The 15,811-nt window shown below is 40.1% G+C and overlaps 1 protein-coding gene across 1 annotated transcript in view; it reads right to left on the bottom strand.

The window, feature by feature from the left end:
- The window catches only part of LOC117288044 (macrophage mannose receptor 1-like), a 70,937-nt gene that overhangs the window by 3,018 nt on the left and 52,108 nt on the right, over window positions 1–15,811 (bottom strand). Inside the window, exons 41-44 of the mRNA XM_033768726.1 lie at window positions 7,410–7,509; window positions 5,269–5,552; window positions 3,246–3,417; window positions 2,173–2,430 (exon numbers count right to left, since the gene is read on the bottom strand). Of these exons, the coding sequence (XP_033624617.1) occupies window positions 2,173–2,430; window positions 3,246–3,417; window positions 5,269–5,552; window positions 7,410–7,509 (814 nt within the window). The remainder of the gene's footprint in view (window positions 1–2,172; window positions 2,431–3,245; window positions 3,418–5,268; window positions 5,553–7,409; window positions 7,510–15,811) is intronic.

Raw genomic sequence — 15,811 nt, 5'->3', positions numbered from 1 at the left:
ATGCACAGTACACACTGCTCATAAAATGCATAGGCTAAAGGCTAAGCTGCATTTCTACTGAGATGTAGTGCTTGGAGCCCAAGCCACAGAGCAAGCCAAAGCCGAGGTTTAAGAAAGCTCTTGTTACAACACCTTATAAGGCAGTTTGCCTTAAAGACAGTGGACACTATTGGTAGTTGTCAAAGACCAGTCTTCTCACTTGGTGTATCTCAACATATGCATGAAATAACAAACCTGTGAAAATTTGAGCTCAATCGGTCGTCGGAGTTGCGAGATAATAATGAAAGAAAAAACACCCTTGTCACACGAAGTTGTGTGCATTTAGATGGTTGATTTCGAGACCTCAAGTTGTAACCTTGAGGTCTCGAAATCAAATTTTTTTTTTCCCCAGGACGAACGTGGGTAATTATCTGCACACGTTCGTCCTGGGAAAAAAAACACGCCACACACCGGGGTCGACCCAGGGAAGCTAAACGAACGCACCCAATATATTCTACTTTTAAAATATCTTTCTAATCATATGCATTTTATAACAAACGATTACAAACGCTTTTCAAAGACCAACTCGACCGATCCAAGGCAACGTGTTCCTTTAAGGTGTTCTGATGATCAACCACATTACTAAATGTCAATACCAGGATTCGAACCTAAACCCCAATGACCAGAACTTGAAAAAGTTTGGCCATGATCAACCCTTGTAGCAGACATGCCTGTAGTTACCGGTGTTTTCATCACTACAATAAACCTTGGTTGCATCTTTGCTTAGGCACGCATTTACAAGCCCACTATTTAACATGCGACTTGTCTCCCAAACTGGCCTAACATGAACAGAGAGTAGCTGCATGCGATGTCAATGCAAGAGGTGTATCGGGTAAGTTTCCATTATTTTCTCATGTCGGGCCGTGAGCTTGTTTTCACGATTAACAGGGTTAAAGGCAGTGGACACTATTGGTAATTGTCAAATACTAGTCTTCCCACTTGGTGTATATCAACATATGTATAAAATAACAAACCTGTGACAATTTGAGCTCAATTGGTCTTCGAAGTTCTGAGATAATAATGAAAGAAAAAACACTCCTGGCACACGAAGTTGTGTGCATTTAGATGGTTGATTTCAAGACCTCAAATTCTAAATCTGAGGTCTCGAAATCAACTTCGTGGAGAATTACTTCTTTCTCGAAAACTACGTCACTTCAGAGGAAGCCATTTCTCACAATGTTTTATACCATCAACCTCTCCCCATTACTCGTCACTAAGTAAGGTTTTATGCTAATAATTATTTTGAGTAATTACCGATAGTGTCCACTGCCTTTAATACACAGTAAAATTCATAGTCCTGCTTATCGTGCATTCTGCCCTTATGGATAGTTGAAAACACGAAAATCGACTGCTGGTAGGCAAGTAGCACCATGACATTTGGCCCTGTTGGCCGGTGTCTCTTGATCGACTTTTGCCCCTACAAATTCTGCAAACTCTACAGTGAGTTTGCAAGGACTTGCAATTACAAGGTTGTGGGTTCAAATCCCCCAAGCTAACCGTCCACTTCTCAATGACTAGAATAAGTATTGTCGTCTAGTTACTGAATCGCAATTTATTGATTTGTGCAATTCCTTATTGTATAGTGTTCAACCACTGTATGTTTGAGAGAGATTATCTGCTGCCAGCTTGGTGGTTATATTCCCTTGTGGGAGTTTGCACAGTGTAGCGTACACTGGGAAGATCATCTAAACAAAGAAACAAACATCTTCATATCCAAAAATCAACAGCACACAAAAAGTTTTGATAGATTTTTGTAATTGTGATGGCTAATAAATTTAGAAAGGTTTGCGGTAACACCATGTAATGACTATCTCTAATGAGTTGGGGTGGTTCTGAAAAGAAGCGTTGATTTCAACTCAACGTTTTGATCAGTATGCTCTGATCGTCTTTCTTTTTTTTCTTTTTTTTCTTTCTTTTTTTCTCCAGAAGATGATAAGAGCATACTGATCGAAACGTCGAGTTAAAACCAATGGTTCTTTTCAGAACCACCCCAACTCATTAGAGATAGTCATAACATGGTGTTACCGCAAACCTTTCTATATTGTATTTCCAACATGCAAAGTTTCAAATCCTGCTAATAAATTTGTTCCCACTTCCCACCATGGATAGGTTTCACTCGAGAGACCCCAGTACCTTCATCAGCACGATGCAATCCGAGCCACGCCGAATCCGTATGAAGACCACGCATCGTCTTCCGCAGGAACTCATTCTCCATCTTGCTTGCTACGGAGACTAGATTATCAGCGCCCATCTTCATGCACTTCAGCTGTGCCTCAAACTGCGTCACTCTGTCTTCGCTGGCTGGCTGGAAGTAGTAGCAAGAGCTGCCGTATGACTCCCAGGTGTCTGGACAAGTACCGGGTAAGTCTGGGTGATAGGTTGGCACTGGGTCTGTTGGAGGGCGACATAAAAGACATGATGTTAACCTACGGCACTGGACACTTAATTACTCAAAACAATTGTTAACATAAAAACTTACTTGGTAACTAGCAACGGAGAGCTGTTTATAGTATAAATATTGTGAGAAACATCTCCCTATGAAGTAACTTAGTTTTTGAGAAAGAGATTATTTCTCCTGACTATGACTAGAGCAAGCTAGTCGAAACGTTGAGACCGATTCAGAACTGACTCCGCGGCAGTACAGTTAATTACGATCCTATTAGCTAAAGTAGTAGTCCTACCATCCGCCCTGGTAATAGTTAAAAAGCAGGACAGTTCTTTTCAGAACTGAGAAGTCTCCCGAACCTCCGATTATCTACTCCGCGGCAGTAGAATAAAGCAAGACAGTTCTCTAAGAACAAACTCTACCTGGCAAGTAGATACACACATGGTGTAACCGCATATCAAATATAAAGGTTATTTCTCTCTCAAATGTCGAATAGTAAAATACTGAAGCCTTTTATTATGCATCTGAAAGCACACAAAGTAATGCAACAAGAGTTCATTCTTCTCTTGCCGCTTTGATGACCAATTGAGCCAAAAATTTCACAAATGTTATTTTATGCATATATTGGGGTACACCAAGTGAGAAGACTGGTCTTTGACAATTATCAAACATGTTCAGTGTCTTTAATATACAGATATGAACACCTTGAACACCCAGCGGGGTGGATACGTGGGCATCAACAGTCTTATTATTATTATTATTATTATATACAATCTAGGGGATGGAGTTATTAAAGAAGAGAAAAGACATTTCCACTCACTCAACGAGTACTTGCATAGACTTCTGTACTTGCTGCTGCATGTAGTATCGTTCCATCTACCATTGAAGCCCATGACTACACAGCCCTCATTGGCACCTCTGCTTGGTTCGCTGGTGTCCCATCTGGTGTAGAACATCGGCCATCCATCCAGCCATCTGTACTCCCCTGCAACCTGGATTTAAAAAGTACAGCGAGGGTGTAATCTATGCACTACAATGCAAGTAATCTGGACGTGCACGCACACACTGAGAGTATGGCTCATAAAAAGGGCGAGGGTAAGTATACAGTCTTATGTATTGCACTTAACGTGGCTTCTTATATTGCGCTCAAATCCATCACTCAGTTACGCTCAAGACGCTTCAACATTCACTATTTTCCTGTAAGGTATTGTCGAGCTACTGTTTTGAAGTATGAGACCACTTCCTTTACATACATTGTGTAGTACCATGAAATGGTTGATGAGGTGCTGTGTGGCGATATGCTGCCAATCAAACCAGAAACACTGGGCGAACCTGGTTTCTTTACAAGTGGCCTTTGTATCCTGGACTGGTCCACTGTATTTTATCTGCACTGGTTTTACAGGCTCAATAATCTCAGCGGATACATTTTTGAGTGTGCTGGGTGTGGTTTAGGGTAATCCTACTCAAACTTAGCGTGTCGTGGCCTAGAGAGCACCAGACTTAAGCTCTGATCAGCAGAGTGTTGGGTCAAGTCCCGGTCGTGACACCTGTGTCCTTAAACAAGACACTTGACACTGATGCTTCGTCCTTCGGATGAGGCAAACAGCCAATGGTCCCGTGTGTTGTGTAACGCATGTAAAAGAACCCAGTGCACTTATCAAAAAGAGAGAGGGGTTTGCCCCGGTGTTCCTGGTTTGATTGGCAGCATGTTGTGCCACAGCACCTTGTAAACCATTACATGGTGCTATGTTAAAGGCAGTGGACACTGTTGGTAATTACTCAAAATAATTATTAGCATAAAACCTTTCTTCGAGTAATGGGGAGAGGTTGATGGTTTAAAACATTGTGAGAAACGGCTCCCTCTGAAGTGCCATAGTTTTTGAGAAAGAAGTCATTTTCCACGAATTTGATTTCGAGACCTCAGATTGAAAACTCGAGGTGTCGAAATCAACCATCTAAACGCACACAACTTCGTGTGACAATGGTGTTTTTTTATTTCATTATTATCTCGCAACTTCAATGACCGATTGAGCTAAAATTTTCACAGGTTAGTTATTTAATGCATATGTTGAGATACACCAACTGTGAAGGCTATAGTCTTTGACAATTACCAATAGTGTCCACTGCCTTTAAACAAGTGGGTCTCATAATTCAAAAACGTAGTCACATACCCTGCAGGAAAATACTGAATGTTGAGCACTATGCATCAATGTGTGACGGATATGAGGCCTATAAAAGAAGCCACTATTATAATTATTAAACATTCATAAATACTTTAGACAGTTTATCCATTCTGATTGGTCAAGAGGATTGGTCATCACGTGGGGGTGTTTGAACGGATGATATAACACCAGTAAAAAGTGTTGAAACATGGGCGTGACACGCGCGCTTGCACCTGTGCTTATAAGACAGTTTCTTCATTCCTATTGGTTGAGAGCAACGGCTGGAACAGTTGTTCCACATCACGTGATATGCGCAAAGCAATCTCCTTATAAGGAGTTAATTACCCGAGGGCGCTACCATTTCATAGCTGGAGGGGTGTTGTGTTGAAAGAAATCATTGAACAATTATAATTTTTGCATTTGTTTTACTTTTTGACCATAAAAATGTTGGGATGTTTTTTGACTGAAAAGGTATTTATGAATGGGAATCAAAGTGTGTTGAATGGGTTTTCAACTAGTGGTCTAAACCCGCCGAGACCTGGTTCTTGATAATTTACCTCGACTTCGTCTCGGTAAAATTATCAAGAACCAAGCCTCTTCACCACACATTGTTTCCCTTATTGAAACTTAGTTTAGGTCACTTGTCAAACTCATAGTGAGTGACTTTATACATGAACTCACCTCCTCATCCACCATGCCAATCCACAGCGGTTCTTCTCTGTCAATCAAACCATCTTCTGGATCAACTGCTGTCGCCACCATGAGTGAATTAGCATACGCCGCCTCGTACGGGTCGTTCAGACTCGCTAACGTTACTTTACTACCCAGATTCTGACAGGCTGTGGTAGCATCGTTGAAGTCTTTGGGGACGTAGATTATTTTGAAGCAGCTGCCCGTCTTAGGCCAGTATGCGTAGCCTGTCTCGCACGGGTTGATTACTAAGGGTGGGGGGTCTATGTTTAGATCTGGAGGGGGAAAACGTAATAATCTGAAACTGAAATTTTGTTCTTTGTCTTCTCTCCATACGGTTTTTGGCTAGTTCAGTGTTTTTTTATAAGGTTGCTTTTCTGAGAGTCGTTTGCTTCAAAACCAGATTAAATCATTCAATGTCAACAGTACTTGGTTCTTACGTAGCGCACGGAAGTCACTAAAACAGTCTCACTCAACATGGTATAGCTTTGTGGAATAGTCTAAAATGGGTTTGAGGCAAACTCGAACAGTTAGAACTTTTGTACATGTTTCGACTTTGCAGAGTCATTCTCAAAGGCTAAATGACATCACAAAAAAAAACAAAAAAACGTTGCCAACTATTTTGTTGCGTTTATATCATATGTAGGTCCTTTTGGTTGGTAAGCAGTTTGCAACATCTATTAACTCCTTTGGGAGCATACAACCTCAAGCTGCTCAATATCGCTGGTACCCATTTATACTCCTTGGTAAAGAGAGGCAATTTATGGTTCTTACTCAAGGATACAAGTGTCATGGACTAGGCCACGAGAACTTGAATCTGAAGCACGAGACGGCTTGGTGATTGTATGCCAATTGCCAAATATCAGTTTGTAAATCTTGGCTCAAGGTAAATATTTTAGCGATCTGAAATACAGACTTCCCAAACAAGTGAAAACTTGATGTCATGAAGCAGTGAATTGCCCATGTCGATTTTGGGAGTGATGAAAGCGTGAACAAGTATTTCAGTGGTGTGTTAGTCAAGATATTTCCGAATGTGTCAAATTTTACGGATTGACATGCAGACTGATCTAGAAATTGTTGTCGCACAGAGTTCCATGAATAGTGATGAATCAAAGATAATGCCAAGGTTACGGACTTGAGTAGATGATATTATGGATGAATCGCCAATTCTAATAAATGGAATATGAACTTTAGATGATTGCTGTTTTGAAACTATGATGGTCAATTCTGTCTTCTGATTTGATTATTTTTAGCCAGTTTTGTGCCATCCAGGAGCAAACTTCAGTAATGCATACTTCCATTTGGTGGACTGCTAGATTGACCTGATGTTGTTGAGGGTCTACTGACAGATAAAGTTGGATATCGTCAGCATAGAAATGATAGGATATGCCATGCTGTTGAATGATGCTGCTAAGTGGGGTTGTGTACATCGAGAACAGTACCGGTCCGAGGACTGATCCCTGTGGTAGCCCGAAATTAAGCGATACAGTAGAAGTTGACTCATTAATGCGGACATACTGTGATCGGTCTTTAAGATAAGATTTGAACCAGGCTAGTGCAACTCCATCTATCCCAATGCGAGATTTGAGGCGGTGAAATAATGTGGCATGGTCAACAGTATCAAACGCTGCTGATAAATAAAGCAGCACAAGTAATGATATCATGCGGTTGTCCATAGCTTGCAACAGGTCGTTTTGGATCGCGAGTGTGGCAGACTCAACCTGTGGTTGGCGCGGAAAGCAGATTGATGCTGGTCATGAAGATGGTTCTCAATTAGGAAAGATGAAAGTTGCACCAAGACCACTCTCTCCAGGGTGTTACTAAGAAGTGAAAGGTTAGAGACTGGTCTATAATTCTTCATTTTGTCTTTGTTAAGATTGAACTTCTTTAACAACGGTCGAATTCTAGCAACTTTCATGACATCTTGGACAACACCATGCAGTAAACTGGCATTACATGTCAGTAAAAACTGTGATAAGTAAGGTAGAATAGATATGATGGAATCGGTCAAGTTCCCCTGATTTAGAAGTAAGTGATAACTGCCGTGTTTGATTTGAATTGAGTTTCAGCAATGAGTGAATTTTCAGTTGAGTTGATGAAATTCTGAATGCTTGTTGTATGATTTTCAGTACCTGGTTTACTTTGGCAGATGTATCCGTTTAGAGTGCCACAACCCACGTCATTCCAACGCCCTGCATTATTCCAGTCATATAACATCTCGACACAATCCTCCTGAATCCAGACAATAGTGTTTAGTATTAAAAATAACACTTAAAAAAAAAACCTGCCTGTTGATCAATCTGCAAGCAGTCTACTGCTTAAAGGGAAGGTACACATTTGGTAATTACTCAAAACAAATATTAACTTAAAAACTGACTAGGTAATGAGCATTGGAGAGCTGTTGATAGTATAAAACATAGTGAGAAACGGCTCCCTCTGAAGTAGCATAGATTTTGAAATAAAGGTAATTTCCTACTAAAGTAATCAAAGACTTCTAGCTAGAAGTCTTTGATTCCTATCTGGAGCACACAAAATCGTCCAACAAGGCAAGGTGTAAACCTTGCTGTAATTCCTTTTCATACTCTTCTTATTTTGACTAAAATTACAGGGCTAAGCCTTGCTGCTCATTCCTATTAATGTTCCATGTTACTTTGGCAACCAAACAAGGGGTAAGCCTTGCCTCTCACTGCTTTTAATGTATCATGTCTTTTTAGCCAAATCAACAAGGGGTGAGCATTGCTGCTCATTCCTTTCGACGTTTCATGTCATTTTGGCTAAAACTACAAGGGGTAAGCTTTGCTGCTAATTCCAGTTGATGTTCCATGTCATTTTAACTAAATCAACAAGGGGTAAGCCTTGCTGCACATTCCTTTTGATGTTCCATGCAATTTTAACCAAATCAACAAGGGGTAAGCCTTGCTGCTCATTCCTTTTGATGTTTCATGTCATTTTAACCAGATCAACAAGGGGTAAGCCTTGCTGGCCATTCCTTTTGATGTTTCATGTCAATTTAGCCAAATCAACAAGGGGCAAGCCTTGCTGCTTATTCCTTTTGATGTTTCATGTCAATTTAGCCAAATCAACAAGGGGCAAGCCTTGCTGCACACTCCTTTTGATGTTTCATGTCATTTTAGCCAAATCAACAAGGGGCAAGCCTTGCTGCTTATTCCTTTTGATGTTTCATGTCAGTTTAGCCAAATCAACAAGGGGCAAGCCTTGCTGCACATTTCTTTTGATGTTCCATGTCATTTTAGCCAAATCAACAAGGGGCAAGCCTTGCTGCACACTCCTTTTGACGTTTCATGTCATTTTAGCCAAATCAACAAGGGGTAAGCCTTGCTGCACATCTTTTTTGATGTTTCATGTCATTTTAGCCAAATCAACAAGGGGTAAGCCTTGCTGCACATTCCTTTTGATGTTTCATGTCATTTTAGCCAAATCAACAAGGGGTAAGCCTTGCTGCACATTCCATTTAATGTTTCATGTCATTTTAGCCAAATCAACAAGGGGTAAGCCTTGCTGCTCAATCCTTTTGATGTTCATTGTCATTTTAGCCAAATCAACAAGGGGTAAGCCTTGCTGCTCATTCCTTTTGATGTTCATTGTCATTTTAGCCAAATCAACAAGGGGTAAGCCTTGCTGCTCATTCCTTTTGATGTTTCATGTCACTTTAGCCAAATCAACAAGGGGCAAGCCTTGCTGTTCATTCCTTTTGATGTTCATTGTCATTTTAGCCAAATCAACAAGGGGTAAGCCTTGCTGCACATTCCTTTTGATGTTTCATGTCATTTTAGCCAAATCAACAAGGGGTAAGCCTTGCTGCACATTCCATTTAATGTTTCATGTCATTTTAGCCAAATCAACAAGGGGTAAGCCTTGCTGCTCAATCCTTTTGATGTTCATTGTCATTTTAGCCAAATCAACAAGGGGTAAGCCTTGCTGCTCATTCCTTTTGATGTTCATTGTCATTTTAGCCAAATCAACAAGGGGTAAGCCTTGCTGCTCATTCCTTTTGATGTTCATTGTCATTTTAGCCAAATCAACAAGGGGTAAGCCTTGCTGCTCAATCCTTTTGATGTTTCATGGCATTTTAACCAAATCAACAAGGAGTAAGCCTTGCTGCTCAATCCTTTTGATGTTTCATGTCATTTTAACCAAAACAACAAGGGGTAGGCCTTGCTGCTTATTCCTTTTGATGTTTCATGTCAATTTAGCCAAATCAACAAGGGGTAAGCCTTGCTGCACATTCCTTTTGATGTTTCATGTCATTTTAACCAAATCAACAAGGGGTGAGCCTTGCTGCACATTCCTTTTGATGTTACATATCATTTTAACTAAATCAACAAGGGGTAAGCCTTGCTGCACACTCCTTTTGATGTTTCATGTCATTTTAGCCAAATCAACAAGGGGTAAGCCTTGCTGCACATTCCTTTTGATGTTTCATATCATTTTAACTAAAACAACAAGGGGTAAGCCTTGCTGTTCATTCCTTTTGATGTTTCATGTCATTTTAACCAAAACAACAAGGGGTAGGCCTTGCTGCACATTCCTTTTGATGTTTCATGTCATTTTAACCAAATCAACAAGGGGTGAGCCTTGCTGCACATTCCTTTTGATGTTACATATCATTTTAACTAAATCAACAAGGGGTAAGCCTTGCTGCACACTCCTTTTGATGTTTCATGTCATTTTAGCCAAATCAACAAGGGGTAAGCCTTGCTGCACATTCCTTTTGATGTTTCATATCATTTTAACTAAAACAACAAGGGGTAAGCCTTGATGCTCAATCCTTTTGATGTTTCATGTCATTTTAACCAAAACAACAAGGGGTAGGCCTTGCTGGCCATTCCTTTTGATGTTTCATGTCAATTTAGCCAAATCAACAAGGGGTAAGCCTTGCTGTTCATTCCTTTTGATGTTTCATGTCATTTTAACCAAATCAACAAGGGGTAAGCCTTGCTGCTCAATCCTTTTGATGTTTCATGTCATTTTAGCCAAAACAACAAGGGGTAAGCCTTGCTGCACATTCCTTTTGATGTTTCATATCATTTTAACTAAATCAACAAGGGGTAAGCCTTGCTGCTCATTCCTTTTGATGTTTCATGTCATTTTAACCAAATCAACAAGGGGTATTAAGCCTTGCTGTTCATTCCTTTTGATGTTTCATGTCATTTTAACCAAATCAACAAGGGGTAAGCCTTGCTGCTCAATCCTTTTGATGTTTCATGTCATTTTAACCAAAACAACAAGGGGTAGGCCTTGCTGCACATTCCTTTTGATGTTTCATGTCATTTTAGCCAAATCAACAAGGGGTAAGCCTTGCTGCACATTCCTTTTGATGTTTCATGTCATTTTAACCAAAACAACAAGGGGTAAGCCTTGCTGCACATTCCTTTTGATGTTTCATGTCATTTTAACCAAATCAACAAGGGGTAAGCCTTGCTGCACATTCCTTTTGATGTTTCATGTCATTTTAGCCAAATCAACAAGGGGTAAGCCTTGCTGCACATTCCATTTAATGTTTCATGTCATTTTAGCCAAATCAACAAGGGGTAAGCCTTGCTGCTCAATCCTTTTGATGTTCATTGTCATTTTAGCCAAATCAACAAGGGGTAAGCCTTGCTGTTCATTCCTTTTGATGTTTCAAGTCATTTTAACCAAATCAACAAGGGGTAAGCCTTGCTGCACATTCCATTTAATGTTTCATATCATTTTAACCAAAACAACAAGGGGTAAGCCTTGCTGCACATTCCTTTTGATGTTTCATGTCATTTCAACCACATCAAAAAGGGGTAAGCCTTGCTGCTCATGCTGTTTGATGTTTCATGTCATTTTAACTAAATCAACAAGGGGTAAGCCTTGCTGCACATTCCTTTTGATGTTTCATGTCATTTTAGCCTAAACAACAAGGGGCAAGCCTTGCTGCACATTTCTTTTGATGTTTCATGTCATTTTAGCCTAAACAACAAGGGGCAAGCCTTGCTGCACATTTCTTTTGATGTTTCATGTCATTTTAGCCAAATCAACAAGGGGCAAGCCTTGCTGTTCATTCCTTTTGATGTCCCATGTCATTTTAACCAAATCAACAAGGGGTAAGCCTTGCTGCACATTCCCTTTGATGTTTCATATCATTTTAACTAAATCAACAAGGGGTAAGCCTTGCTGCTCATTCCTTATGATGTTTCATGTCATTTTAACCAAAACAACAAGGGGTAAGCTTTGCTGCTCATTCCTTTTGATGTTTCATGTCATTTTAGCCAAAACAACAAGGGGTAAGCCTTGCTGTTCATTCCTTTTGATGTTTCATGTCATTTTAGCCAAATCAACAAGGGGTAAGCCTTGCTGTTCATTCCTTTTGATGTTTCAAGTAATTTTAACCAAATCAACAAGGGGTAAGCCTTGCTGCACATTCCTTTTGATGTTTCATATCATTTTAACTAAATCAACAAGGGGTGAGCCTTGCTGCTCATTCCTTTTGATGTTTCATGTCATTTTAACCAAATCAACAAGGGGTATTAAGCCTTGCTGTTCATTCCTTTTGATGTTTCATGTCATTTTAACCAAATCAACAAGGGGTAAGCCTTGCTGCTCAATCCTTTTGATGTTTCATGTCATTTTAACCAAAACAACAAGGGGTAGGCCTTGCTGCACATTCCTTTTGATGTTTCATGTCATTTTAGCCAAATCAACAAGGGGTAAGCCTTGCTGCACATTCCTTTTGATGTTTCATGTCATTTTAACCAAAACAACAAGGGGTAAGCCTTGCTGCACATTCCTTTTGATGTTTCATGTCATTTTAACCAAATCAACAAGGGGTAAACCTTGCTGCACATTCCCTTTGATGTTTCATATCATTTTAACTAAATCAACAAGGGGTAAGCCTTGCTGCTCATTCCTTATGATGTTTCATGTCATTTTAACCAAAACAACAAGGGGTAAGCTTTGCTGCTCATTCCTTTTGATGTTTCATGTCATTTTAGCCAAAACAACAAGGGGTAAGCCTTGCTGTTCATTCCTTTTGATGTTTCATGTCATTTTAGCCAAATCAACAAGGGGTAAGCCTTGCTGTTCATTCCTTTTGATGTTTCAAGTCATTTTAACCAAATCAACAAGGGGTAAGCCTTGCTGCACATTCCATTTAATGTTTCATATCATTTTAACCAAAACAACAAGGGGTAAGCCTTGCTGCACATTCCTTTTGATGTTTCATGTCATTTCAACCACATCAAAAAGGGGTAAGCCTTGCTGTTCATTCCTTTTGATGTTTCAAGTCATTTTAACCAAATCAACAAGGGGTAAGCCTTGCTGCACATTCCATTTAATGTTTCATATCATTTTAACCAAAACAACAAGGGGTACGCCTTGCTGCACATTCCTTTTGATGTTTCATGTCATTTTAGCCTAAACAACAAGGGGCAAGCCTTGCTGCACATTTCTTTTGATGTTTCATGTCATTTTAGCCTAAACAACAAGGGGCAAGCCTTGCTGCACATTGCTTTTGATGTTTCATGTCATTTTAGCCAAATCAACAAGGGGCAAGCCTTGCTGTTCATTCCTTTTGATGTCCCATGTCATTTTAGGCAAAACAACAAGGGGTAAGCCTTGCTGCTCAATCCTTTTGATGTCCCATGTCATTTTAACTAAATCAACAAGGGGTAAGCCTTGCTGCACATTCCTTTTGATGTTTCATGTCATTTTAGCCAAAACAACAAGGGGTAAGCCTTGCTGCACATTCCAGTTGATGTTTCATGTCATTTTAACCAAATCAACAATGGGTAAGCCTTGCTGTTCATTCCTTTTGATGTCCCATGTCATTTTAGCCAAATCAACAAGGGGTAAGCCTTGCTGCACATTCCAGTTGATGTTTCATGTCATTTTAACCAAATCAACAAGGGGGTAAGCCTTGCTGCTCATTCCAGTTGATGTTTCATGTAATATTAGCCAAATCAACAAGGGGTAAGCCTGGCTGCTCATTCCTGTTGATGTTTCATGTGATTTTAACCAAATAAAATTGCTGCTCATTCCTGTTGATGTTTCATGTCATTTTAACCAAATCAACAATGGGTAAGCCTTGCTGCACATTCCTTTTAATGTTTCATGTCATTTTAACCAAAACTACAAGGGGCAAGACTTGCTGCTCATTCCTTTTGACGTTACATATTTTTTTAGCTAAAAACGTGTACAAGGCTATTTGTATGCTTAGCAGAATTTGCCTAAAAAGTTGCGACGCTATAGCCTTGTGTGTTGCAAGGCCTTGTGTGCTAAGCAGAATTTGCCTGAATTTGTGTGCTTAGCAGAATTCACCTGAAAAGGTTGCAAGCCTTGTGTGCTTAGCAGAATTCGCCTGAAAAGGTTGCAAGGCCTTGTGTGCTTAGCAGAATTTGCCTGAGTTTGTGTGCTTAGCAGAATTCACCTGAAAAGGTTGCAAGGCCTTGTGTGCATAGCAGAATTCGCCTGAAAAGGTTGCAAGGCTATAGCCTTGTGTGCTAAGCAGAATTTGCCTGAAAAGGTTGCAAGGCTATAGCCTTGTGTGCTTAGCAGAATTCGCCTATAAAAGTTGCAAGGCTATAGCTTAGCAGAATTCGCCTAAGCCTTGTGTGCTTAGCAGAATTTGCCTGAAAAGGTTGCAAGGCTATAGCCTTGTGTGCTTAGCAGAATTGGCCTATAAAAGTTGCAAGGCTATAGCCTTGTGTGCTTAGCAGAATTCGCCTATGATAGTTGCAAGGCTATAGCTTAGCAGAATTTGCCTATAAAAGGTTGCAAGGCTATATGTGCTTAGCAGAATTTGCCTGAAAAGGTTGCAAGGCCTTGTGTGCTTAGCAGAATTTGCCTGAATTTGTGTGCTTAGCAGAATTTGCCTATAAAAGTTGCAAGGCTATATTTAGCCTTGTGTGCTTAGCAGAATTTGCCTATAAAAGTTGCAAGGCTATAGCTTAGCAGAATTTGCCTATAAAAGTTGCAAGGCTATAGCTTAGCAGAATTTGCCTATAAAAGTTGAAAGGCTATAGCCTTGTGTGCTTAGCAGAATTTGCCTGAAACGGTTGCAAGGCTATAGCCTTGTGTGCTTAGCAGAATTCGCCTATAAAAGTTGCAAGGCTATAGCCTTGTGTGCTTAGCAGAATTCGCCTATGATAGTTGCAAGGCTATAGCTTAGCAGAATTTGCCTATAAAAGGTTGCAAGGCTATATGTGCTTAGCAGAATTTGCCTGAAAAGGTTGCAAGGCCTTGTGTGCTTAGCAGAATTTGCCTGAATTTGTGTGCTTAGCAGAATTTGCCTATAAAAGTTGCAAGGCTATATTTAGCCTTGTGTGCTTAGCAGAATTTGCCTATAAAAGTTGCAAGGCTATAGCTTAGCAGAATTTGCCTATAAAAGTTGCAAGGCTATAGCTTAGCAGAATTTGCCTATAAAAGTTGAAAGGCTATAGCCTTGTGTGCTTAGCAGAATTTGCCTGAAACGGTTGCAAGGCTATAGCCTTGTGTGCTTAGCAGAATTCGCCTATAAAAGTTGCAAGGCTATAGCTTAGCAGAATTTGCCTATAAAAGTTGAAAGGCTATAGCCTTGTGTGCTTAGCAGAATTCGCCTATAAAAGTTGCAAGGCTATAGCCTTGTGTGCTTAGCAGAATTCGCCTATAAAAGTTGCTAGGCTATAGCCTTGTGTGCTTAGCAGAATTCGCCTATAAAAGTTGCAAGGCTATAGCTTAGCAGAATTTGCCTATAAAAGTTGAAAGGCTATAGCCTTGTGTGCTTAGCAGAATTTGCCTGAAAAGGTTGCAAGGCTATAGCCTTGTGTGCTTAGCAGAATTTGCCTATAAAAGTTGAAAGGCTATAGCCTTGTGTGCTTAGCAGAATTCGCCTGAAAAGGTTGCAAGGCTATAGCTTAGTGTGCTTAGCAGAATTTACCTATAAAAGTTGAAAGGCTATAGCCTTGTGGCTTAGCAGAATTCGCCTATAAAATTTGCAAGGCTATAGCTTAGCAGAATTTACCTATAAAAGTTGAAAGGCTATAGCCTTGTGGCTTAGCAGAATTCGCCTATAAAATTTGCAAGGCTATAGCTTAGCAGAATTTGCCTATAAAAGTTGCAAGGCTATAGCCTTGTATGCTTAGCAGAATTCGCCTATAAATTTGTTGCAAGGCTGTAGCTTAGCAGACTTTGCCTGAAAAGGTTGCAAGGCCTTGTGTGCTTAGCAGAATTTGCCTATAAAAGTTGCAAGGCTATAGCCTTGTGTGCTTAGCAGAATTCGCCTATAAAAGTTGCAAGGCTATAGCTTAGCAGTATTTGCCTGAAAAGGTTGCAAGGCCTTGTGTGCTTAGCAGAATTCACCTATAAAAGTTGCAAGGCTATAGCTTAGCAGAATTCGCCTATAAAAGTTGCAAGGCTATAGCTTAGCAGAATTCGCCTATAAAATTTGCAAGGCTATAGCCTTATGTGCTTAGCAGAATTTGCCTGAAAGGGTTGCAAGGCTATAGCCTTGTGTGCTTAGCAGAATTTGCCTGAAAAAGTGTACAATTGGCTATGGCCTTGTTTGCTTAGC

Source organism: Asterias rubens, chromosome 3 (assembly GCF_902459465.1).
Source record: "Asterias rubens chromosome 3, eAstRub1.3, whole genome shotgun sequence".
Taxonomy (NCBI): Eukaryota; Metazoa; Echinodermata; class Asteroidea; order Forcipulatida; family Asteriidae; genus Asterias; species Asterias rubens.
This window is presented reverse-complemented; position numbering and strand designations above follow the sequence as displayed.